The sequence below is a fragment of the Callospermophilus lateralis genome, chromosome 1 (genome assembly GCF_048772815.1).
Source record: "Callospermophilus lateralis isolate mCalLat2 chromosome 1, mCalLat2.hap1, whole genome shotgun sequence".
Classification (NCBI taxonomy): Eukaryota; Metazoa; Chordata; class Mammalia; order Rodentia; family Sciuridae; genus Callospermophilus; species Callospermophilus lateralis.
This window is the reverse complement of record NC_135305.1, coordinates 128,672,882-128,696,668: the sequence shown is the minus strand read 5'-3', so window position 1 is coordinate 128,696,668 and position 23,787 is coordinate 128,672,882. Positions and strand designations below refer to the sequence as shown.

Sequence of the window (23,787 nt, the reverse complement as noted above, 5' to 3'; positions counted from 1 at the left end):
AGTCTGGGCTCAGGTTGATCTTGCCTAGTTATCATCAAACCAGAATTTAATTTCAGTAAACCCAGATTAGAAAAACTTACGGCATTGGCTTCTTATTTCTTTTTGTGATTTCAGAAGAGATGATGATCGTGTGTGTAGAGTTTATGTAGGTAATTGTAGTTCTGAGCATTAAAATCCAGGGTAAAACTCATATTTTCTCAAATGGCACTTAAAAAGGTCATTAAATGAAGGCACCCAGCAACACGGGTGCTGTTGGTACCAGTCCTGTTGGACAGACATGTGGTGCTGCCAGAGGTGTGATTGAAAACTCTCCAGTAGCTGCATTTAAAAAGCAACCAGAAAGATGTCTACTTAATCTTGGTGCTTCTGTCTTGCTGCTGCCCGCAAGCCACACTGCTCCTGACTGTACAGAGCCTTCAGTCTCCAAGGCTGGCCTCCCTCCTCACACCAGCGGCAGGAAGGCACGATGGGACACGTGGAGTGTGGCCAATCCAGGATGCTCACCTGAATTCACTGTCCCCAGTTTCATTGGGCCTTCTTTATGTGGGCAAGATGGACTGCCCCTCACCCCTTGTCTGGACTCAGTCTCCAGATTAACTGATAGCACTCGACATAAGTCCTCACTTGAAATCACCACGTCAGCCTTTCTGCATGGCCAGCCCCAACCCTGGGACTACTGGGTGTGGCCGGTCCCATTCGGATCCAGCGTGCCCGCCCCCCCGCCCTAAACAAAGACAGTCCTCAGCTCTCAGGTGTCCTTGCCCAGCAGCTGAGGGCAAGGCCAGTGCTCTCTTTGGTCCAGGCCAAATTCTTTACTCCCCGCTCCGTGTCCAGAATCTCATCACAATGTGGCATCAGAACAGAGAAGACTGGGATACCTTCGCCCTTGTCTGGTACAGAGCCTTCCGAGCCAGTGCATTTGTACTTGTCGCACACCAGGGCTCTGGCCAGCTCCACCTCCGAGTAAGCAGCACAGGTGGTGTGGCCCTGTGCCCACCAGTGCAGCTCCATGACGCAGGGGTGGAGCAGCCTCCAGCTTCTGGAACACTCAGGCACAGTGTCTGATGAGGATGCCCGTGGACAGACTCTTTAGTGAGAGCGTGTCAGGTCACAGGTCCACGTCAGCCTCTGAGAGCTGGAGTGGCCTCGTGGGGACAGGATTTTGGAGGCTGTGTTTGTAATCTGTTGACAGCTGGCTCTACACAAGCTTTGATAGGATTTCCACAAAGAGGGTTTTCTCTATCTTAGTTTGAGATGCCTTTGTCTAGGCTCAGGTTGTCAGGTTTCAGTGTTGCTCTTCTCAGCCCCAATTTGACATCATGTGTGCTGTGTCCCCATGGGCCCCTCGCCAGGGTGGCAGGCCATGCAGCTGTGAGTCTCTCCTGCCCGGCCTTGGTCCTGTTTTGTGGTATTTTGCTCCTGACTCAGCAGTTTTGAGAATCTGATTCACTAGGTGTTTCCAACTGTGAGCTGTGTACTGTGAACATTGTAGAAATATCCTGCACGGGATTTTGACTTTTTGTTGCAGAACGTAATACCTGCAGAAGCAAATCTGGCTAATAGTTCTCATTCAAGTTTAGGATGTTTTTTTCTCAAGATTTTCACCAGAAAAATGTAAACATTGATGTATAGGAACACGTTTGATTTGTGGGTATTGATTTTATATCCGCTAAATTGCTGAATTTATTTATTCTAGAAGTTTTCTGATGGAATTTTTTAGGTCTTCTAAATGTAGAATCATATCATCAGCAAATAGTGATAGTTTGAGTTCTTCTTTTCCTATTCACATCCCTTTAATTTCTTTCGTCTGTCTGATTGCTCTGGCTAGAGTTTCAAGGGCTATTGGAAGAGGGCATCCTTGTCTTGTTCCAGCTTTTATAGGGAATGTTTTCAGTTTTTCTCCATTTAAAATGATCTTACCTTGGCTTAGCATAGACAGCTTTTACAATGTTGAGGTGCGTTCCTATTATCCTAGTTTTTCTAGCGTTCTCAGCATGAAGTGTTGTGATTTTGTCAAATGCTTTTTCTGCATCTATTGAGAAGATTATATGATTCTGGTCTTTAAATCCATTGATGTGGTGAATTATGTTCCTATATACCAGTGATGAATCCACTGAAAGAGAAATTAGGAAAACTACTCCATTCACAGTAGCCTCAGCAAATAAAATAAAATACTTGGGAATCAATCAAACAAAAGAGGTAAAAGACCTCTATAAAGAAAACTATAGAACACTAAAGAAAGAAATTGAAGAAGACCTTAGAAGATGGAGAGATCTCCTTTGCTCTTGGATAGGAAGAATTAATATTGTCAAAATGGCCATACTACCAAAAGCATTATACAGATTTAATGCAATTCCTAATAAAATCCCAATGAGGGCTGGGGTTGTGGCTCAGCAGTAGAGCGCTTGCCCTGCACGTGTGAAGCCCTGGATTCAATTCTCAGCACCACATAAAAATAAATAAACAAAATAAAGGTATTGTGTCCAACTAAAAAATAAATATTAAAAAAAATCCCAATGACATTCTTCATAGAACTAGAAAAGGCAATCATCAAATTCATTTGTAAAAGTAAGAGGGCCAAAATAGCCAAAGCAATCCTTAGTGAGAAAAGTAATGCAGGAGGCATCACAATACCAAACCTTAAACTATACTACAGAGCTATAGTAATAAAAAGGGCATGGTATTGGCACCAAAATAGACATGTAGACCAATGGTGCAGTATGGAGGGCACAGAGACTAACCCACATAAATACAGTTATCTCATACTTGACAAAGGCACCAAAAACATACACTGGAGAAAAGAGAGCTTATTCAGAACAAATGGTGCTGGGAAAACTGGAAAACCACATGTAGCAAAATGAAATTAAAACCCTATCTCTCACCCTGCACAAAACTCAAAGTAGATCAAAGACTTAGGCACTAGAATAGAGACCCTGCACCTAATAGAAGAAAAAGTAGGCCCAAATTTTCATCATGTCATCCTAGGATCTGACTATCTTAACAAGACTCCTAAAGCACAAGAATTAATATCAAGAATCAAATTAAAAAGCTTCTGCTCAGCAAAGGAAGCAATAACATGAAGAAAGAGCCCATAAAATGGGAGAAAATTGTTACCATATGCACCTCAGATAGAGCACTAATCTCCATGATATATAAAGAGCTCAAAAACCTCATCACCAAAGAAACAAATAACCCAATCAATAAATGGGCTAAGGAAATGAACAGACACTTCACAGAAGAAGAAATATAATTGATCAACAAACATAAAAAAATGTTCAACATCTCTAGCAATTAGAGAAATGCAAACCAAAATTACACTGAGATTTTATCCCACTCCTGTCAGAATGGCAATCTTCAAGAATACAGGCAAAAATAAATGTTGGTGAGGATGTGGGGAAAAAAGACACACTCCTACACTGCTGGTGGAACTGCAAATGGGTGCAGCCACTATGGAGACTTCTTAGAAAACTTGGAATGGAACCCGCATTTGACCCAGCTATCCCACTCCTCGGTTTAATACCCAAAGGACTTACAATCAACATACAACAGTGATGCAGCCACATCAATGTTTATATCAGCTCAATTCATAATAGCCAAACTATGGAACCTATCTAGATGCCATTCAACAGATGAATGGACAAAGAAACTGTGGTATCAGTCTGGGGTTGTGGCTCAGTGATAGAGCACTTGCCTAGCACATGTGAAGCACTGGGTGTGATCCTCAGCACCAAATAAAAATAAATAAATAAAATAAAAGGCATTCATCTACAACTAAAAAAAATATTTTAAAAAAGAAACTAGTATATATACACAATGGAATATTATTCAGCCTTAAAGAAGAATGAAATTATGGCATTTGAAGGTAAATGAATGGAGCTGGAGAACATCATGCTAAGTGAAATAAGCCAACCCCCTAAAACCAAAGGCTGACTGTTTTCTCTGATACGAAGATGCCAATTCACAATCAGAAATGGGGGATCGGGGTACTTTGGATTAGGTAGAGGGGAGTGAAGGGAGGGGAGGGGCTCTGGGGGTAGGAAGGGTAGTAGAATGAATCAGAAATTCTTGCCCTGTGTACTATGATCACACAACTGGTGTTATTCTACATCATGTACAACCAGAGGAATGAGAAGTTATACTCCAGTTATGTGTGATGGATCAAAATGCATTCTATTGTCATGAATAACCAATAAGAAAACATTTTTTAAAATCTTTAAAAAAATGTAAACATTTCACCAAAAACAAATTAGAAATTGACATCTAGCTCAGCGGCACCTCTTGCCCCCGCAGAAGCAGCGATGATGTTTTGACATGTCTCCCTGGGTCTCGAGACCCTCATGCCTGTGGTCACACTCTGACCAATAATTATTCTAAGAGGATATTAAATTCCAGAATTTATTTATGCACTCCTTGTAAAACGCTTGTGTTTGAGAAAGCATGGCATTGTAATAGGCATGGTGACGGCAGGGTGGCCTCAGGGTGCAGTTGGCTGCGCTCAGCATGCAGCTGAGCTTCCTGGTGCTGTCACCTTTTTAGTGATGTGTGTGATCATTTGAAAACTTTTGAGTCACCACCTCTGGGGCTTAATTATCTTCCTTGCCTGGTAACCAAGATCTCTGTCCTCCAAGTCATTGTGGTGGGCAGTAGCTCAAGTGCCATTTTACTTTCAGCCCGTACCTAAACTCATCAAGATTCTTTTGGAAACTAGAATGCAGAAAGCGAGGCAGATCTCAGGGACTGTCACACATACGGTTCATGTCACAGGTGAGCCCAAACGTCTCCGTGGGCATTCACACTGACCTAACCTGGACCAGCTGCCTATTAACTAGTACTGACGCACGCAGCGAATGCTTGCTGTCTCTGTGCTTGGTACTCGTCCTCTCCCCGCATGGCCACTGCTCTGTGTGCTGCTGCCTCTAAACGTTGCTTGGATAGTGTCTGAGCTACAGCCCACTCCTGCTGTGGTCCCGACCACCGAGGACACCTGAAATCGCCCACCTGGTGGGTGTCATCTCCTGGCTACCTCTGGGTGGGCTGGCCGCTATACAGGGCTCCGTGCGAGACCCTCCAGGGATCAGTGGCATCTTGGAAGCTGATTACTCCAAGAACTTGTGTTAAGATCGGCTTTCCTCAGAGAGTTCTTGAAGGAGGGCACATGTTTCTTTCACCCCCTGCCTTGTGTGAATGGCCCGGGGACTGAGAAGCTTCAAGGGAACCCAGCAGCAAGGGGCAAGCTCCTGGACTCTGGAGCACAGATCTGGAGCTGACCTGCTGTGTGACCTCGGCTCCAGCAGGTGGGAGGTGGGAGGTGGGAGCACCACTTCTCCTGGGCCAGGTGGCTGAGGAGGGCGGATGCTTCTGAGCACTCCGTCAGCAGTGGTTCTGAGTGTCGCCCCCAGAGATGTCACTGCTGGGAAAGCAAAAGTTCTCTGGCTTTTCCTGCCATGGTTCCTCTGCTGGACCTACTTCTGCCTTGGGTGGGACATCCCCACCCCCAGCTGTTTTGCAGGATCGTGGGTCCTTCCAGCTCTGTTTCTCCTGGTTCCTCCATGATTGGATAGGATGGTGTCCCCAGCTCACCTGGGTTGGAAGCCAGGGCCCTGGGCATGCTGGGGAAGTGCACCATCACCAAGCCACCATCCCAGCTGGGCTGTTTCCTTTGCTTAGAGAATATCTCTGCAGTTCAGTTTCGGGAGTTCAGTAGCAAGACTGTGTCCTTTGCACTCCCTTTTTTAAAAATATTATTTTCTTTTCTAGCTTGGAAAGAGATTTTCAATGGAAAAGAGTTAAGAAGGACAAGAAAACAAAACACCACGTCCCCCCAGGGAAGTGCCCAATTTATGTATTTGAGGCACAGACGTACTTTCTGGAATGTCGTACTGTGGGCCACGGTGCTGGAGATGGAACCCAGGCCCTTGCATGCTGGGCAAGTGCCCTAACACTGAGCTGCAGCCGCAGCCCATGCAGACGTTTGATAAAGTCACAATCAGAAGCTGTATTGTAATTTCAAAATAAAAATTATTTTTGCCTCTTGAAGAGGATTTAATTATGCATACATTACAAGATTAATATTTATTGTAGTTTTCACATGCAGAAGGCTTCATTCAGAAGATTAGCCTCGTGTTGCATTAGCTAAAGAATGGGGAGTCTCTCTGTGATTGCTGTTATTCCATTACCAAAAGTCACCAATGAGCATTTGCTTCTGTTACACCTATTTACATGCCTGTCTTACATGTTTGTCTGATAGGACACTGGCTTTCTGTGTCTAGTCAGTGACAGGCTCAATTAAGCAACAGTTCCTCATAGATACTGAAATGGAGAGTCTTTTCCATCACACTCTTGTGTAGATCCAGTCCTTTTTATTTGACTTTATAAATAAAATAAAACACATAGATGAGCTAATCTGGCAAGATAAGTGATACACAAGGACTTTGACTCATCGTAGGGCAAATGAAGCAATAAATATTGAACAAAGAAAACTAATTTGTATTTGTACCATTTTAACACAGAAAATGTTTTTCAAAATCGGTATAAGCCAATTGGCCTTTGCCGGATTTCTTTTAGCGCAATGATTACAAATAGCCCAGGTCCAGATATATTTTATACTCTAGCTCTATTTTTTTGATTTGCTTTAGATCACATCTCAAAATATCATTGTTGATGTGTTGTAGAGGTCTTTACTAGACTGTTCATTTACTTACCTTTTCAGGCTTTCAATGGGTTTTAGAGAAATGATATTCAAAGACTTATAAACACCAGTGGTTGAATCTCGGAGTCTCCATGCACATCAGTTCCTTCTGATTGTAGAGTTGACATAGCAGTTAAATGAGGTTTTTGGTAGAAAAGAGAACTTTCTAAGGGAACATTTTGCAAAACGCATCTCAATGCAGGGAGGAGCAAGACTATAAACTCTATTTTTCCTCTCCTTCATGAATCCGATTTACCCAGGATTATGTGGACCCTGTTATCGTCACATGTGTGCACCAACACTGGCTGAGCTGCTGTCCAACGTGCTTTTAGCAGAACTTCGGCCTCCTCTGGCCGAGGTTCTGAGCCTCTGCTGCAGAGGTGTCCTAAGGCAGAACCCTCAGCCTCCACGAACCAGCTGAGTTTCCTACAGCTCCCCAGTGAGGTTATGATCCAACCAAAGGAGGTTTTCACTGCTCCCACCTTCAGTTCCCAGTTTCAACAGTTGCGTTTTCCGGCTTTTCCCTGGAAGCTAGTGTCTTCTTTAGCCAGGAGAGAAGGGAGCTTTGAGATGCCATCTCCTTGGGCTTAGATCATGTGCCTCTGCTGCCTGGTGAACAGAGAGGGCACTCAAGACCCCTGGAGGCCCAGGGTCTCACGGTTAAACACAACCTGGCATGGTTATGACCAACCAGACCCCTGGAGCTGCTAGGCTGGAGCGGGGCTGTCCCCCCACAGGAGGCCCGCCTTTCCCATGGGGGTGCTGCTCCAATGCCCACTCCTTGAATTGCAGGCTGGGTTGGGGGCACCAGCCAGCACACCTGTACAGGGCCAGGGCCATATTACTTCAGGGACTGCACCTGCCCCTAGACACACACACACACACACACACACACACACACACACACGAGGACAGAGCTGTGACTCCTGTGACCTCCAGACATCTAGCTGGCTTGGTCATTTCATCCATTCATCTGGAAAATTTAGGTCCCAGGGTCAAAAGTCACACATTTTGGACATTTGCCCCTGGAAATGTGTATATTTGGGCCACTAAAAGAACGGTTGGTGTCTGTGGGGGGGGCCCCTCATCGGGTCCACAGTGGATGCCTCTCCACTCCCACTCCCGCCTTGCGGCTGACCTTGAGTTACAGAGGACTTCTGCCACTGTTTCCCAATGAACTGGAAATAGATTATTTACGCTAGTGGTTTTGTGCAGTTTCTCCAGAAAATACCACGAGGAGGAATAGTCAATACCGTGGCACAAATGCCAGGGTCACCCATGGAAGGGCCTGCAGGCCTGGGGCCCGGGAGCCCTGGGTCTGAGGTTCACCTGTCCTGCCTTGTGGGAGGAATCTGCCCCACATATGCGTCCCCTCCCTCCCCTTCTTACTTCCCCTCCTCTTTTTCTCTTTCTTTCTCCTGGTTTCTTTTGTCCTGGGGGAGGGGATGGATCTCCCACTGGAGGGTGTGTGGCCCCAACCATACTCCCCAGGCTCCCCTCCGCTCCAGACAGCAGCTGGGGCACTGGGAGTGCCATCCTGGCGAGTTCTCCGCTGAGCACTAGTAACTTCTGCTAACACAGGAACTGTGCGATCATAAAACTGCACTAACCCTAATCCCAGGGACTTCTTTTGTGCTTCTTGCCTTATAGACGCTGTCATTTAATGTCCACACCCATTAAAAGCGGAGGTAACCCTGCGGGCAGCTGAGGGGGCGATGCCTAGAGATGTTTTCTAAAAGGATTTAAAATGGCTTTTATTTTGTTTGTAAAGTGTACAAAATGGACTAACAATTTTACTTTTTTCTTTCTTCCTCTTTTCAAAAGCCACACGCTAAGGACAAGATCTATGTCCAAAGTCAAGGTAAGAGTCTTTAAAATACACATGTTATGTTTTGAAAGAAGGTGTCCTTTAGAGAGACACCCTGGGATGTTTTGGATGAGAGAATATGATTCTGATGTTTGCTTAATGAGCAGGATGAACACAGTTTCATTGTTTTGTATCAGAATAAGAAATGAATAGAACACCTAGGGGAAATGAGGAAAGAGTCCTCGAGACTGAAGCCTTCCCCACACTTTACGGCAGTGGGAGTGCAATCAACGTCACCCGGGGTGCGTGTACAACAGGGGCTGAGCACCCAGGTTGACTGAGTTGGGACCTGCTCCCCATCGCCCACCCCACCCTCTTGACCTCACCCAGACTGCCCGGTGGAGCCCTCAGCTCAACCCTGTGGGCTGTAATCACTCCTGCAAAACACTGTCGTGTGCAACCTGGAGTGGAAAGAAGGGATTCAGGGAAGGGCAGGTGACCTGACCCAGGCCAGGACAGGACAGGCAGAGGCCCAGGATGGATGCAGGGACTTCGTGGCTGGGACTTCCCCCTGTGCTGCTCACCTCGCGGCACCTGCCTGAAGACCCTCCTCATTGTGTCACCATGGAAACATTGCTCCTGTGTTTCAGTGTCGTTTTTAGCATGAGGACCATTTTCACGTATGCTCCTTTCTGGAGTGTGCACCATGAGCAGGTGTGCCGCCTGGCCTGTGCGGGAGGCTGCATGGGCAGGGGGCCAGGGGGCCAGGGGTGGGGAGGCCGGAGGTCTCCCTCGATTACAGCCGGGAGGTGCTGGAGCAGGGAGGAAGCAGCATGGGTGTGGACACAGCCCCAGGCTGACACGCCGTGCCATCTCCGTGTCCAGCCAGAGAGGCCGCAGGAACCAACTTGGCGTGCAGATCTTAGGAGTGTGGACAGTGGGTGGAGGCACCGCCCCTCCCCCTCCCCCCAAGGTCCCTGGCAGAGGGCTCCAGTGTGTTATCTGAGCCAACCATGATTGCTAAAGTGGGTTCTAGAAGTGGTCAGATGACTTGATCGACATGTTATAAAACTTCCAAGCTTCCTTCTCATCGTCAAGAAATCTGCTGAGTGTTGCTCTTGAATTCAGTCTAAATCTTACAGGTTTGCTTTTTAAGAAAAAATGTAAACTTAGCAAATCTGTTTGAGGAAATGTTACCCAGACTTCAGATGATTGGACACGAATTGGTGAGGTTGAGATGAGGAATTTTAAATAAAGATAAGATGGTACATGGGTCTGTTAGGGCTCAGTTCTGTTGTGTGGGAAACCTTCTACAGGGTTCCTAAGGAACTGAGATCTGCATGACCCAGAGGCAGTTTGACCTGGCCATGGACCGGGCCAGAGGCCGGCTGTCCTGGTGGAACCTGGGGCTGCCCTTCCACCTCCCCTGCTGGAGGGTCAATGGGCCCAGTGGGGACTGGGCTGAGTGGGTTCCTAAGAACCAAAAAGTCCACAAGCTGCCGTGTCTCCCAACCTCATCCATGCCCACGTTCTCTTTTTCTGTTTCCTTCAACCCAGGAATTGCAACAATACCGAACGCCGCTTTTAACTGGAACAGCTTTCTTCAGCGCTCAGGTAAGCTGGGGCGCCTTCTCCCAGGACTTGGATGCAAGTCCTCAGGGGCAGCTCCTGTCGCCTTCATGGGCTCGGAGGGAGAGCTTGCCTAGCCCAGAGGTTGACTGGCTCGGGTGGGGCAGGACTAGGAAGCAGGATACTGGCACCAGGCCAGGAAGATGTGGAGAGCACATGGGACATTTATTGGTCTTATTTATCTTCACAAGGGTTTGTACAGAGTGTTCATGCCTTTTAAAAAGTTCTCTTATGTATTTTATTGCTTTTGATGCAACTATAAACTTAAAAAATATATTCTCAAAATGTTTGCTGCCCATATGTGTGTGTGTGTGTGTGTGTATAAATTAATTGATTTTTGCGTGTCGATGTAACCTGTGGTTTCATGGTTGCCAACACTACAAACTGGCTTGACTGAACCTTTCAACGGGGCACTGGGTTTTTGTAGCCCCGTGGTGAGCAGTCAGGAGAGTGCGAGGCCCTGCCTTCACATACCTGGCCCTTCTTTTCTCGGGAGGGTTCCCACCATAGACTGTGCTAGACCACACACCTGCTGGAGCTCCTGCCTCTAGAGAGATGCCTCCTGGAAAGGAGTCCACCAGAGATGCACAGAGGGGCTTCTTCCCTGCCTGAGAGCAGAGCAGATGAACATGGCCGTGATATTCCTGCAGGATGTTGCTGCACAGTGTCCTTAAGTACAGGGCGCGTGGTGGTCCGAGGGAGAGGCACCCAGGGAGGAAAGCTTCCTCACGGGCTGCCAGTCCAGCCCTGCTGGGTGAAGGAGGGAGAAGAGGTGAAGTTGGATGCCGTGTACAGTTGGAAGTCCAAGGATTCTTCTGCTTTACGTGGAAATGTGTTTTCCCCAGAGGGGACAGTGTAGGAGTGCTGTCCAGACGGACGGACCCACCTGCGGGTGAAGAGGAGTTGAAATCACAGGTCTACGGGGAAACTGAGAAGCGCCGTCCTCCCTTAGCCAACACCGAGGCTGGCTCATTTCACCCCAGATCCTCACGCAAAACTGCACCCACTACAAACTGTGTGTCAGTATTGGTTTCCCTGGAGAAAAAGAATCTCCAAGCGTTTTATTAGAAATAATTTCTGGAGTGTGCTCCTGCATCCAAGTGACAGCAGCAGGGCCACACTCAGCATTACCGATGCAGCCGCGCCGTCGGGCCACTTCATCACCTCGGCCAGGGTGCCATTATTCAGAACTGGTGGGCCCCTCTAAATGGCCTGCCGTGAGGTTATTTCATCTTCAGGGAATTGCGGGACGTGGTGATGGTGTGACTGGGATTCATGATTCCTAAAGGAGGAGGATGCGTCCCAGGTGCTGTGGCCTCCTGGTTGGCGTCTGGTGTTGCTACGGGGTGACCACAGAACACCCAGAGGGTCCAATGCTCCCTAGCAGACCTGTCCTCTGGGCCCTGCATGGTAGCAGTGTCCTCGTAGTGTTTGCGACTAGAAGCTGCCACGTCCTTGGAACCTTCCACCTGGGGAGTCTGGGAGTAGCTGGATGACTGCAAGATGGTGACCTTGGGTGGCTGGAATGGACCTGTGCCTGGGTTACCCGGCCAGGCATCCGCTGGTCTGGGCCACCGTCTTTGTCCTATTCCAGGCTCTGAGGATAGACTGTCCTTGTCATCTCTCTTCCATCCTACCTTGGTCTCTGGGGCCTTTGGCCCCTGTGGCTGTTTTGTCCCCTCCACTGAGCTTCAGTGAGGACAGAAGGTACACAGATTTGAGGCAGCTGTTAGAGCCCAAACCCCTTTTGAATTCTCATGAGCTATTCCTCTGTAGAGCTGGGTGGGTGGAGGGCCTCTCTGACCCCTGTCTACACAGCTGGCATCTGCTTGGACACAAAGGCTGGTGGCGGGATAGTAGGCTTCTGCAGTGTTGGAGGACAACCTTTTATTTTTATTTTTTGGTACCAGGTATTGAAGCCAGGGACACTTAACCACTGAGCCACAACCCCAGTCCTTTTTAATATTTAATTATTTAGACACAGGGTCTGGCTGAGTTGCTTAGGGCCCCGTTAATTTGCTAAGGCTGGCTTTGAATTCTCCATCTTCCTGCCTCAGCCTCCTGAGCCACAAGGATTACAGGCGTGTGCCACTGTGCCCTGCCTGAGGTCAGTCTTACCACGTGTTCTCATCTTCTCGGGTTCCCAGACAGTGTGACTTCTCTCAGCCATAGCTAACAAAGTAACTAGTCTCCTTGGTTGAAAACACTAAACCAGCTTGACGCTAGCAAGATCCATGTTTGCACATTTCAACTAAGAAGAATTTAACTGGCTACATGGAGTATGGGCTTCTCTAGTTCCTCATGTGGTGTTTGTGGCAGCCATTCTGATCAGAAGATACGGGGCAGACCCCAGGTGAGTAAGCTAGTTGTAGGGTTCTGGGCACTGCCAGGTACATTCAGTGTAGTGTCCATGGTATTTGCTCCTATGCCCAAGCTAACACCTCTGAAGCCAGGCTTCCTCGCAGGCTGGACCACCAAACCCCCAACCTAGGATCAGATCTGATCCAGGCCTCTCCTTCCTATTTCTTTGTTTTTCGTTTAATTTTTACTCCTGTTGCTTATTTATTTTAGTCCCCCACCATCAACACTTTGTATTTCTGAATGGAGTCCCTAAGATGCCTCACTCACACGTGGTCTTTTTCTTTCCCGGGTTATTCCTAAGAAAGCTGGCTTGTTTTTGATATGGAAAATTGGTATTACTAGATCTCTTTATTCTCACACAGCCACAAAATCAGATTTTTCAGTTGAAATTCAGTAAGCCTAATGTGCTTGGCTGAAGTTCTTGAGTTCTTTTCTCCTAATAATAACCATAAAATGTAGAGGGGGATGTCGAGCTCAGACGGGGCGGGTGTGGGGCTCAGCCCATTGGTGCCGGTGTGGGTGCCAGACCATGCAAACAGCACGATTCTGTTCTAAAGACAAAAATATCACCCTGCAGGAAACGGTCCAGGCGGGAAGACGGGCAAGTGTGTGCGATTGTCAGCGAGGAGCTCACACCTGACTCACGCCTACCCTGGCTATCGCAGGAAACTCAGCAGTAAAAGTACCTCTGAGTTAAAACCAGGAAACACGATGCTCTGAGACTCCCCCGGCTCGCAGGTCTCCTGCCTTAGGTGTCTTTTAAAACCTGGGCAGGAGCCGTCCTAGGCTGCAGGGAGCCGCGGCCACTGTCTGGCTGATGCTTGAGTCAAGGACTTGAACTCTGGCAGAGGGGCAGGACTTTCCAGCTGTTGTCTTCATTTCCTCGAAAATGACACTTTCTGTGTGAGAGAAGTGCACACGAGACAGTCACATCTGAATGTCGTCTCCATGACTCATGTTCAGCATCCGAGGACGAGAGGGGGCACTTAGTCTTTTGTTCTGCCACCTCTGACTTAGTTCCCCCAATTCCCTTGACATTTAGTCTCCACCTCACAACGAAGATGGCGAAGAGGTGAGGAGTGCCGGCTTCACTCCGACCCCTCCAGGGTCTTTGTCAGGAGTCTCAAAATCGATCCAGTGGGTCAGGAACAAGCACCTTAAAAAATGGAAGTGAAGCCGAATGGGACATACAGAGTGCCTCGTGTGGACAGGACGGAAGGATTTCTTGCGGTTGCACACAACCCTGAGTGTGCACACCTCGTGGTGAGCGGCACTCTCACCTGGGCTCTGTGGTCACCCTGCTCAGGGCCAGCTTTCCAAGGACCTGGGCCAGGGAACGTGCAGGCCAGACTCCCCTGCCTGACTTGGCCAGGGGCCAAGAGGCCTTCAAACCCGTATCTGAGCTGCTGACAGCAGTGCTGGTGAGGGAGGGTGTCCTGCCCCCATCCATCTCTGGGGCGGCCTCGAGGGCTGCCTGTTCTGCATCTATATTTCCCCCAGAACCACTGGTACAGATCTCTATGCTGCATTTGGAGCACAGGGTTCCAGGGCTTCCTCTGTGGTTGGCTGGCTCCGATGCTTTCAGGCCTGTGGTGAAGCTGAACATGGTGTGAAAGTGGAGGGAGCTTGGCCACCTCTTGGCAGCCGGAAAGCACAGACCCAGAGGAGGGGCGGAATCCAATGCCCCCTCCCAGGGCAAGCCCCGACCTCAGGTCCTCTGACCTTCAGTTCAGGCTGTGCATCTATTTTGCAGCTCAGACTTCAAGCAAGTGCTAAGGTTTATGTTCTAAGGTCATTGAGGATATTCAGAGTACTGGGGAGGTATTTTTATAAAACCCTCAACATCTCAATGACAGTTTCAACAGTTCAGAGACAGCAATAACTTTATTTTTTTCTTTTGTGGTGTAGAGGATTGAGCCCAGGGCCCTAGGCATGCTAGGCAAGCTCTCCACCACCAGGGTTTAGCCTAGCTCAGGTGAGAACTTTTGAGGCTTTTTAGAGAGAATTTAGCCTGTGGGTAAAGTTTGTCTTCAGATTTAGATACACATTGCTTTTCTTAGGGTCTGGGAGTTCTGTTCACTGGCGTCCATAGTTAGACTGATTGCATTTCTGTTCAAGACTCAGAAAAACAGAAGGTTGGAAATTGTTTGCATTGAATAATGGACAAATGCCCATCTTGGGAAAGATGACCTGGCAGGAGTTTATGGCCAGTTGTACTGGTTGCAAATGCCAGAGCGTCAGGTGGCCTGTGTTGAGGCTGTTGGTTGCCGAGGAGTCAGTCCTCTGCTGGGTGCAATCCAGAGGTGCTAGGGTGCCCTGTTTCAGGGGCCACCTGAGAATCTCTCTTGCTTTTGTGGGTGGGCATCGTCATTTTGTGGCTGCTCCTGTCTGCTCCTTGGAGTCTGTGGGGCTCACTCACTGTGTGCAGTTGGCTGAGGTTCAGAGGGTCCTGCCTGGCCTTGCCACAGGTCTGGGGTCTTACCCAGCAGGGATGGGTCTCTCCCCACAGTCTCATTCCCAACGCAGTTGCTGGGCCCCATTACTAGGCCCCCAGGTGTGCCAGGCAGTGCGTGTGTGGGCTCCACAAGGCTCCTACAGCCAATGCGTGGAGGTCTCTGCAGCCTCCCTCACTGTGAGGCCAGCCCGAGGTCAGGGAAGGAAGTGGGCACCACTTGATGGGAACAGCTGCAAACTCACACCACAGCTCTCCATCTGGCAAGCCCAATCCTTTTAAAATCATCCGAACATATTCTTTTATTTTGAAACCCTTTCCAGCTTTATGGAGGCATAATTGACAAATCTGAATTGTAATCTGAACGGTGCACAGTGTGAGGAATTGATGTACCCGTGTGTTCTCTCACGGGCCTTTGGGCATGTGCACTTGGATGTGCCTGCGACCCTCTCCCTGCCTGGTTGTGTATTAAGCATACTTTAATACAGAAGCCTCTTTCCTAGCTTCACCAAGCAGAGTCCTCCCAGGTGGCATCGGGTCCAAGAATTCTCTGGGCTGCTGGTCCCCTCTCTGCGGTTGGGTCAGCTCCCTTGGCCCAGCCCTTCCTCATTGCAGCAGAGGTTAGCATGCTGCAGAGGCTGAGCTGAGCCCAGGTGGACCCCCAGAGGGGGCTGAGGACGTTGAGGAAACACCAGGGAGGAGGCTTCTGTCTTCCCAGCCGCCCAAGAGGCGACAGGGCTGCGGCAGCTCCAGGGGCGTGCTCTCCACTGAAGTGTCCCCCCTTGTGTTGCAGAGATTGACCAAAATGCTGACAACCTGCACGTGTTCCTTCTGATCTGCGGGCTCAGGCAGGTCAAAGACCCGCTCTACCTGGTGGATGCCTTTTCAGGTATGTTCCCTGCGGGGCCTGCGAGTGTCAGGACATTGAATGCGCCCATCAGAGCTCTGACCCTGTCCTCTCTCCGTCCTCCTGCTCTGAACGTGAGCAGAACCGTTTCCAGAGTGTTACAGCAGAAACCACGGGAAACATGGCTGACGGGCTTAAGGGAGGGGTGGTGACTTCAGCCCAGTTTCCTGCTTTCCTCTGTCCTCGGAGCTGAGGAACTCATCAAATCACAGCTGATCAGGAGGCTGCAAATTTTTATCTGGAAACTATTCCATACATGCCTATTTGCACAACAGGTTACCACTGTGTTGTGTTGTTGGAATTCATCTATTTACACTTGAGTTCATTCTAAAACCCATATTGGGTTTTGGTGGTGTATTGGTCCTAGCTCTCTGGTAAATTAGAAATATGGATAATGTACAACATAGTGGGGGGAAAATCTTATTTAAAAACATAAACTGTCACATGTATAAATTCTCAAGAAATATAATTTACAATGGCTAATATTATGATTGGTATATAAGAATAAGAAATTATTTATGTTTTGCAGTAATCATGTTAAATGTAATTGTACAGCTGTAACTTAAAGCCATTTTCAAAAATCTTTTTTTTTTTTTCTTTTTCCTTCTCAAGAATGGCATCAAGAAGAGCCCAACGTTTACTTGGTAATTGTGGGCCCTGAAGTAAGTCCATGTTTTGTGAACATTTAATTCATCTCTGTTTTTCTTCTTTGTCCTTTTATGTATTTTCTAAAAATTAGTTTCATTACTCTCCTAACCAGCAGGACTTTTTTTCTCTTTTTAACTAAGTGAAGTCAGTTTGCCTTTTAAAAATGAAAACTAGACCAAGGTTAAAGATTATCACAACTGCAATTAATCTTTGCAGTTAAGTTTTTGCAGAAGTCATTACGATTAATCTTTACACCTTTTTGCTGCAAAGGATAGCATACTTAAATTCTTATACAAATACAGATGGGTCATACAAAGAGAAAATTATTTAAAGTCGTATAAAGCAGAGGTTAGTCTAAATCGACATCGTGCACAGCCCACTTTGTCTCTAGAACTCTCTTAAATTGCTCAAGAAGGGAACTCAGTGCTGTTTCTTCAACCGAGCCTCACACTGAGTTATCAGCCGGTGTTGACAGGCCTTGTGTGGAGCATGCTTGTGTGTAAGCAGAAGGAACTCAAGGGTGGGGAGATGTCCACAAGTGACCATGGCGACCCTTGCCAGGGAAGAGTCCAGTGGAGTCCTTGGAGCTGTCCCTCCTGTCCCCCACTGTCCAGGATGGTCAGTCACCTGCTCTGTCTCACACTCAGTTTTCGGTGCTCAGGATCCAGAGAATCTGTGGCCACCTTGGCCATCTCGTAAATAGGAGCTGACCCAGCAGTTGTTTCCAGCAGTTTGGGGTTTCTGGCCAGGGGGACGCAATGTTGCAGCAACAAGTCCATTTCTTCTTGGGGTTTCTGGGCCAGGGTTGTTGCTGGGGTCTGAATGCTGCGTCCCACTCCCATTCCTATGCGGAGTCCTGCTCCAGCATGCCAGGGTGCTGGAGGTGGAGCATTTGGCTTCAGGGGATGGAGCCCTGGTGATGGGATTAGTGCCTCATCAAAGGTCCCAGAGAGCTGCTCTCCATTACCCCCAAGTGAGGACATAGGAAGAAGTCACCATCTATGAGGCAGGAAGCGGAACTTGCCTGATTCCAAGTCCTCTGGCGCTGTGACCTTGGACTTGCAGAACCGTGAGCAGCACGTTCCTGTTCGTTCATAGCCCCGAGTACATGGTGCGATGCTGCAGTGGCAACCAAGACAGTTAAGTCTGTGCTGTGCTGTGCTGTGCTGTGCTGTGCTGGGTCCTGGAAACTACTTCTGCCCCCACCTTGCTGCCTTTGTGCGGGCGGGGACCCAGAGTTGTGATGGCACACTGCCGCAGCCAGGCTGGCTGGGCAAAATAACTGGGGGGCTGACGAATAACTTGTGTACGTTGATGCAGCAGGAATAGGAGCCATTTATTGTAGGATAACAGCTTATCTTAATTAGCATAAACTAGATACAGCAGTCAACCAATCAGGAATCTCCACACTTAATGGCTCGCTTTTGTTACTTTACAAACCACTCCCTCTGGCATTTTGCCAGGCAGCCATCCAGACTTGTTTACAGACTCTAACAGCACACAGGTTCCACCCTCTCTACATAGGAAGGACCCTAGCCAAGAACTCCAACTCCTGAGAAGGGACACCACACAAGTTCCCTGAGGCTTGGTGGTGTGGTCCTTGTTCCTCAGCCGGTTTTTCTGGTTTTCTCAGGGACTGTAGCACTGTGTGCTTGCTTTAGTGTTTTCAAGGGCTTTTGGAAACTTTGTTTCCCTGCAAAGAGGCCAGAGAAGCTAGAGAATCTACTAAGGTCTGGCATCTGTGCGGCCGTGCTGCGTGCCACCTAGGAGAGGACCCCCATCCATGCCTTGTGCTTGGTACAGCACACACTCTCACACCTCTGCACACATGCACACAGAGTGCTGGCTTTGGGTGGTAACAGATGATTCCTGGTGCACTAATTACTCTTCAGTCCCACAGTGGGAAAGTTACTATTATTTTAAAAATCCTCCTTCCAGCCTTATGCTTGAAGGACATGATTAGAAGAAAAAGTTAGATGCTGCAATTCTTGTTAGCCCAGGAGAAGCTTTCAGGCTTGGGCTGTGGACTAGCAATGACAGCACCCAGAGAACTTAGTAAGGTGACTTTCTTGCCGGGCACAGTGACACATGCCTGTGACCCCCGTGGCTCAGGAGGCTGAGGCATGAGGATTGCAAGTTCAAAGCCAACCTCAGCATCTTAGCAAGATCCTAAGCAACTCAGCAAGACCCTGTCTCCATAAATCAAAATAAGTAAGTAAATAAAAAGGGCTGTGGACGTGGCTCAGTGGTAAAGTGCCCCTGGGTTCAATCCCCAGTACTGGAAAAAAACGACCCCCCCCAAAACAAGCAAAAAAATACTTTCTTTTTCAACGTTTACATTTTCCTGATGCTATTCTACTTAGTGTATGTGGAACTGGCTTTCCCAATAGGATGATTTCCTTTAAACATAAAACAAATTGACTTCAGGAAAAGTGCTCAAGAAGCAATGGTACAGATGACACGCAGGCACGACAAATCGTGAGGACCTGTGCAAACAGCTGAGTCAGGTGTGGGTGTGCGGCGGGAGAAGAGACCAACACAACATGGGCGTGGGGCCCACGTGGTCTTGGCTCCATATGTGTCCTCTTCAAGAAACCTGCGCGGGCCACGCGAGCTGGGCCTGGTGGACAGTACCACTGTGCGGGAGAAACCCTCCTGGGTCCCCGCTGGGCTCCACCACAGCAGCCCTCTATCACAGGCCTTCGGGGGGACATCATCGATGCTGTGCTCCTATGACACGTGCCTTTCCTCCCCTGTCTTTCCGGAATGCCTCTCCTCTTGCCAACCTTTGCCTGCTTTGTGAAGTGACCATCAGTGTGAAACGAGCTTCTCTTTCCTTCCCAGTGGGCAGTGAGGCCCACTGTCCCTGAGGTGTGGAGCTGTGGTGAGCTGGGAGGGCTGCATCCAGCCACAGCAGGGTTGGGCTTGGAGGTGCAGGACTCTGTGCCACCTTGTGAGAGCCGTGTGCATCTGGAGGCCTCATGGGTGCGTGTGTGGGTCACTGTTGCCCAGGATGGCAGCGTGAGCTGCCTTCATTTCTAAGTGCCCACGCTGCAGGCCCTCACACACACCCCGTCGCCCACGGAGGACCTACACAGTGCACTTCTCTTGTTCTCCTCTGCTCTGGAAGGATGTAATCACTAACTGGTTTTGAGCAAAGACTGCGACAGCTTTGCCTGATGAGGTGTTGACTAGGGTTTGACGATGCAGGATTAGGGAGCAGAGGGTGGTTTGGGGCAGGTTGAAGGCCATGGTGGAGGGGCTTGTCTCAGCCATTGCCAGAGGCCCTACAGCCCCATTTCCAAGTGGATCTAACACCACTGCAGCTTCCCCGACCACAGGGTGCTTACCAGGCAAGCTAGGTACAGGGCAAGTCCCTGGGTCCCCACTCCCACTATACCACCCCACCCAGGTCCCCTGGGGCTGTTGTGGGGCTTTATCTGCAGCCCCACAGGTTAGTTCCCCGGGGTGGGGCAAAGGACACAGGCTGTGAGAGCAGTCGCCAGGCAGCTCTTCAGCCAGGCTCTGGGACTCGGCATGAAGCCTTCCCAGCTGAGAGTGCTTCAGCTCCTTGCCTGAGTCCCTCGTGGCTCTGAAGCACCTCTCCCACGAGGCACTTCACTATCTGTAATTAAAACCCCTCTGGGAAATGGAGCTGCGTCTTTGGCTGTGCATTCGTTGCTGAGCAGAGCAGCCTCAGCACCAGGCTGGTGCGGGTCCGTGTTGCCCGGAGCTCTCCTGGGACTTGCCAGCTTCTTCTGCGATGGCAGGTGACACCGAATCTTCCAGGTCTGACTCTGGTTGCAGAAAGGTAGCGTCTCTGGGCCGTCCGGCAGAATCCAGGCTCTGTCCTGCCTCCTGAAAGATCTTTCTCACATCTCAGGTGGACAGCCGACAGCCCCACAGACCTGTGCACCACCTCACAGAGCGGCTAGAGCACCTGCACCCCAAGGCAGCTGAGGCCCCGTAGTTATGACCCTCCGGCATAACTGTGTCCTTTCTGATGCTCTCTGTCCTTAGACGGTTCTTTCTGGTACTGGGGATTGAAACCAGGGATGCACTACCACTGAGCCACTGTCCTTTTTATTTGAGGACAGTGCCTTGCTAAGCTGCCTAGGTCAGCCTTGCACTTGAGATCCTCCTGCCTCAGCCTGCCAAGTTGCTGAGGTTACAGGCATGTGCCACCATGCCTGGCTTGTCTTTAAGACTTAGCATGGTTTTGGGATCCTTTGGCAATTCAGATGGGCTTGAGCCTCCACGTGTTGTCTATGTTTTAGCCGTGGTCAATGGTAATGCCGCAGACACTCGACCACCAGCTGTCTGCAGCAGGGCCCATTTGTGGAAAACCCTATTTGGCCTTCCATGGTGTAAGCGCTTTCACGGTGCTTAGTCCCAAGTTTCCAAGCTGATGTCACTGAAGGCAGCCTTGAGAGGAGATGGGATGGGCACCAGCAGCTGTCACCAGCAGGCAGAGCTGCCCCAACACATGCTATGTGGCAATGTGCTACACACACACACACACACGGGACTCACCTGCCACACGCACACACTGGAACAGAAAGGAGGTCAGCTAAACAACATTTACTTCTTGCGGTTCCTGCACTCTGATAGTTTAAAGAAACTTTTGGGGTCTTGGGTTCTGGCCTAGCAAGTACCCTGCTGTCAGGTACACCCCAGGAGCACTAGACCTGCTTAGAAATGGGCCCAGGGGCCTTGGCAACTGTGCCAAAGCTTCCAGAACAGGCCCTTCCACGTCCCTTTACAAAGTGCTGCTTCCACCTCAAATTTGCTTTCATGGTTTGCTGTGTGGTCTGTGTGGCTTGGGCCATGCAGTGTGGCGGGTCTCTGTTTGTGCCAGACCCCACTGGACATTGCCTGTGTGAAGGCACACTTGCTGCTTCCTGGTGAGACTCCCCCTGGCTCACCTGGCTCCCGAGGGACCCTCTCAGGTGCACTTCCCTGAGCTCTCAGCTCCAACCCACCCCCTGTCGCTGCAGAACTCTGAATCCTCCAAGTCAGGCCTTCAGTTTGACATTATGTCTGGATCCAGAGCGAGGGAGATGGACATCATCTTACACTTGAGTTTGGACACGTACTACAGCATCAGGGGCCCACATGCTCATGATCTGGAGGCAGACGGAGAAAGGGCAAGAGATCAATTCTAGGGACACCTTAAATTCTTAGTTTAGTGACTGGCCTTCACAGATGGAACCTCTGAAGCGCACAGTTATCTGGGGCATCTGAGGTGGTGCACCCTCATTCTCCTCTGGTCCACGTGCTTCTTCGTCAGCCGTGGTGCTCAGTAAGGGAGGAGCTCTTAAGACATGAGCTAGGCTTTTGGCGGGCCTCACCTTCCCAGGTCACGTCCAGTGCCTCTGTGCAGAAGCATGTCAACTTGGTTAGACCCTGTGTCACGAAGAGGAGCCCAGCCTGTTAGGGGGATGACTGCCGTGACCCGAGGTCCTGTCTGTCCTTACGCAGAGCCCATGTGAGCCGACCCCCTTGAAGAAATTGTACAGCTCACTCATATGGCTTCGCCACGGGCACCAGAAATGAGCTGCCTCTTGCCCAAGGTCAGCAAAAGGGGTTGTAAGAATACAGGAGCTTGTTAAGGAGTGCGCTGGGGTGCTGAGGAACTGGCGTGGGTGTAGGCAGTAACCCCCAAATCGGAGGGGCGCGGCGTCTGGTGGAGAAGAGCCTGGCTCAAGGCTGCACCCGGGACACCACTCCACCTGCTTCCTGCTCTACAGGGTTCAGGGTCCAGGAAGAGGGAATCAGAATGTCCCAGCTCTGGCCACACAGCCTGCCCCATGGAAGGAGAGGATCAGCACCTGATGCTCCTCCCACCAGACCCTCTCCATTGGGAAGAGGCGAGGAAGAATGCTGAGGTGGCCAGGCACCGGCCAGAGGGGCGGCAGGGACATGGAGCAGTGGAAGCAAAAAGGAAAGAAACTCCCACATGTGCACAGGTGTCTGTTCTCATCAAGAATCAAAGACAAGGACTGGGTACTTTTCTAGGTCAACTAGGGCATCCTGTGGCTGTTTGGCTTCTCCGTCGGGGAGATGGAAAGATCATGTCCTCAGCAGTGACCTGGGCAGGTGGCGGGAAACCTCCGTGGCTCTCTCTCCTGCAGCTGCCACCTCCAGGGGCACGCCCACCACATGGAGGCCCAGAGGAGGCTGGGGGAGGCTGGGGAGGCTGGGGGAGACTGGGTTTCTTTGTGTGTTTTCTGGTCCTGTGCTGTTGTGACCACGTCCCCATCCCAGTCTACGGCTCTCTCTGTAGGTCTGGGTCTAGGTTGGGGGATCTATGTCATTAACATCCACAGCTATGTTGGGGGCTTGCCCAGGAGTGAGTGCCTGTTTCAGGCCCCTGACGTATCCCAGTGGGCGGGATAGACCTGCTGCCCGTCTGCCTGCAGCCCACACTAGTTGGGAGAGACCTAAGCAGGCAGGACCAGCTGCAGGAAGCTTGCCGAGGGCAGTCTGGGGCTGGAGCCTGTTCCCTGGGTCTCTCACCCACCTTTCCTGTGGCAGCCCAGAGGCAGTCACCCGGTCCCCACGGCACTCGTTTGAATATCGTCACTCAGTCTGTCGTTGGCTTTTATCTGCTCAACCAGCTCTTCTTACAAAATTGCAATCTGAGTGTTTCTTGATTGCTTTAAAAAAATCACCAATGCCATGTATTTTATTTTTTAGAGCTTTCTTACATAGGTTTATTTCTGTGGATTTCTTAGCAAGAGCCCTCCGGAAAACTGGGTCTTAGTGTCATATCAGCTGATGCATGAGCCGCTGCTACCTCTAGGGCAGCGCTCCTCCGTGGTGAGCACTATAGCCAGTAGAGGGTCACAGGCATGTCGCAGCACCCGGAGCCTGAGGGCTCATGACTTAACCGCCCTCACCTCCGTCTCCCTGTCTACAAAGCGAGGATGACCAGGACAGCAGTATCTGCTCTCCATCTGCTGTGAGGTCCCCGTGAGGGAGACTGGGGCAGCAGCTGGCGCGTGGTGGTCAAGTCCAAGCCAGTTGGTGCCCACGTTCCCTTTCTGCCCTGGGGGCTGAGGTGCCGCTCTGGATGCAGGATGTTCTGAGCTCAGCTTGGGTTTCCCATTAACGCGCCTTTGATCTCAGTTCACCTGTTTCCACAGAGCATGCAGCTCCGGCTCGCAGGGGCACCTTGTGTGGGTGCGTTCCTGGGCTCTTTGATGAGGAGTGCAGGGAGCACACTTGGTCTGGGCATGACAGCTTAATGACTTTCCACAATAACTTCTCATATCAAAGATTATTTCCCTGAA

The 23,787-nt window shown here is 49.8% G+C and overlaps 1 protein-coding gene across 3 annotated transcripts in view; it reads left to right on the top strand.

The window, feature by feature from the left end:
• Glt1d1 (glycosyltransferase 1 domain containing 1) overlaps nt 1-23,787 on the top strand; it is a 70,297-nt gene that overhangs the window by 24,848 nt on the left and 21,662 nt on the right. For 2 of the 3 annotated variants that reach the window (XM_076866401.2, XM_076866391.2), the window contains exons 4-8: nt 4,709-4,764; nt 8,513-8,549; nt 10,053-10,109; nt 15,731-15,826; nt 16,457-16,506. In XM_076866401.2, coding sequence (XP_076722516.1) covers nt 4,709-4,764; nt 8,513-8,549; nt 10,053-10,109; nt 15,731-15,826; nt 16,457-16,506 — 296 coding nt within the window. The remainder of the gene's footprint in view (nt 1-4,708; nt 4,765-8,512; nt 8,550-10,052; nt 10,110-15,730; nt 15,827-16,456; nt 16,507-23,787) is intronic. The other variant, XM_076866409.2, reaches the window with a different exon arrangement.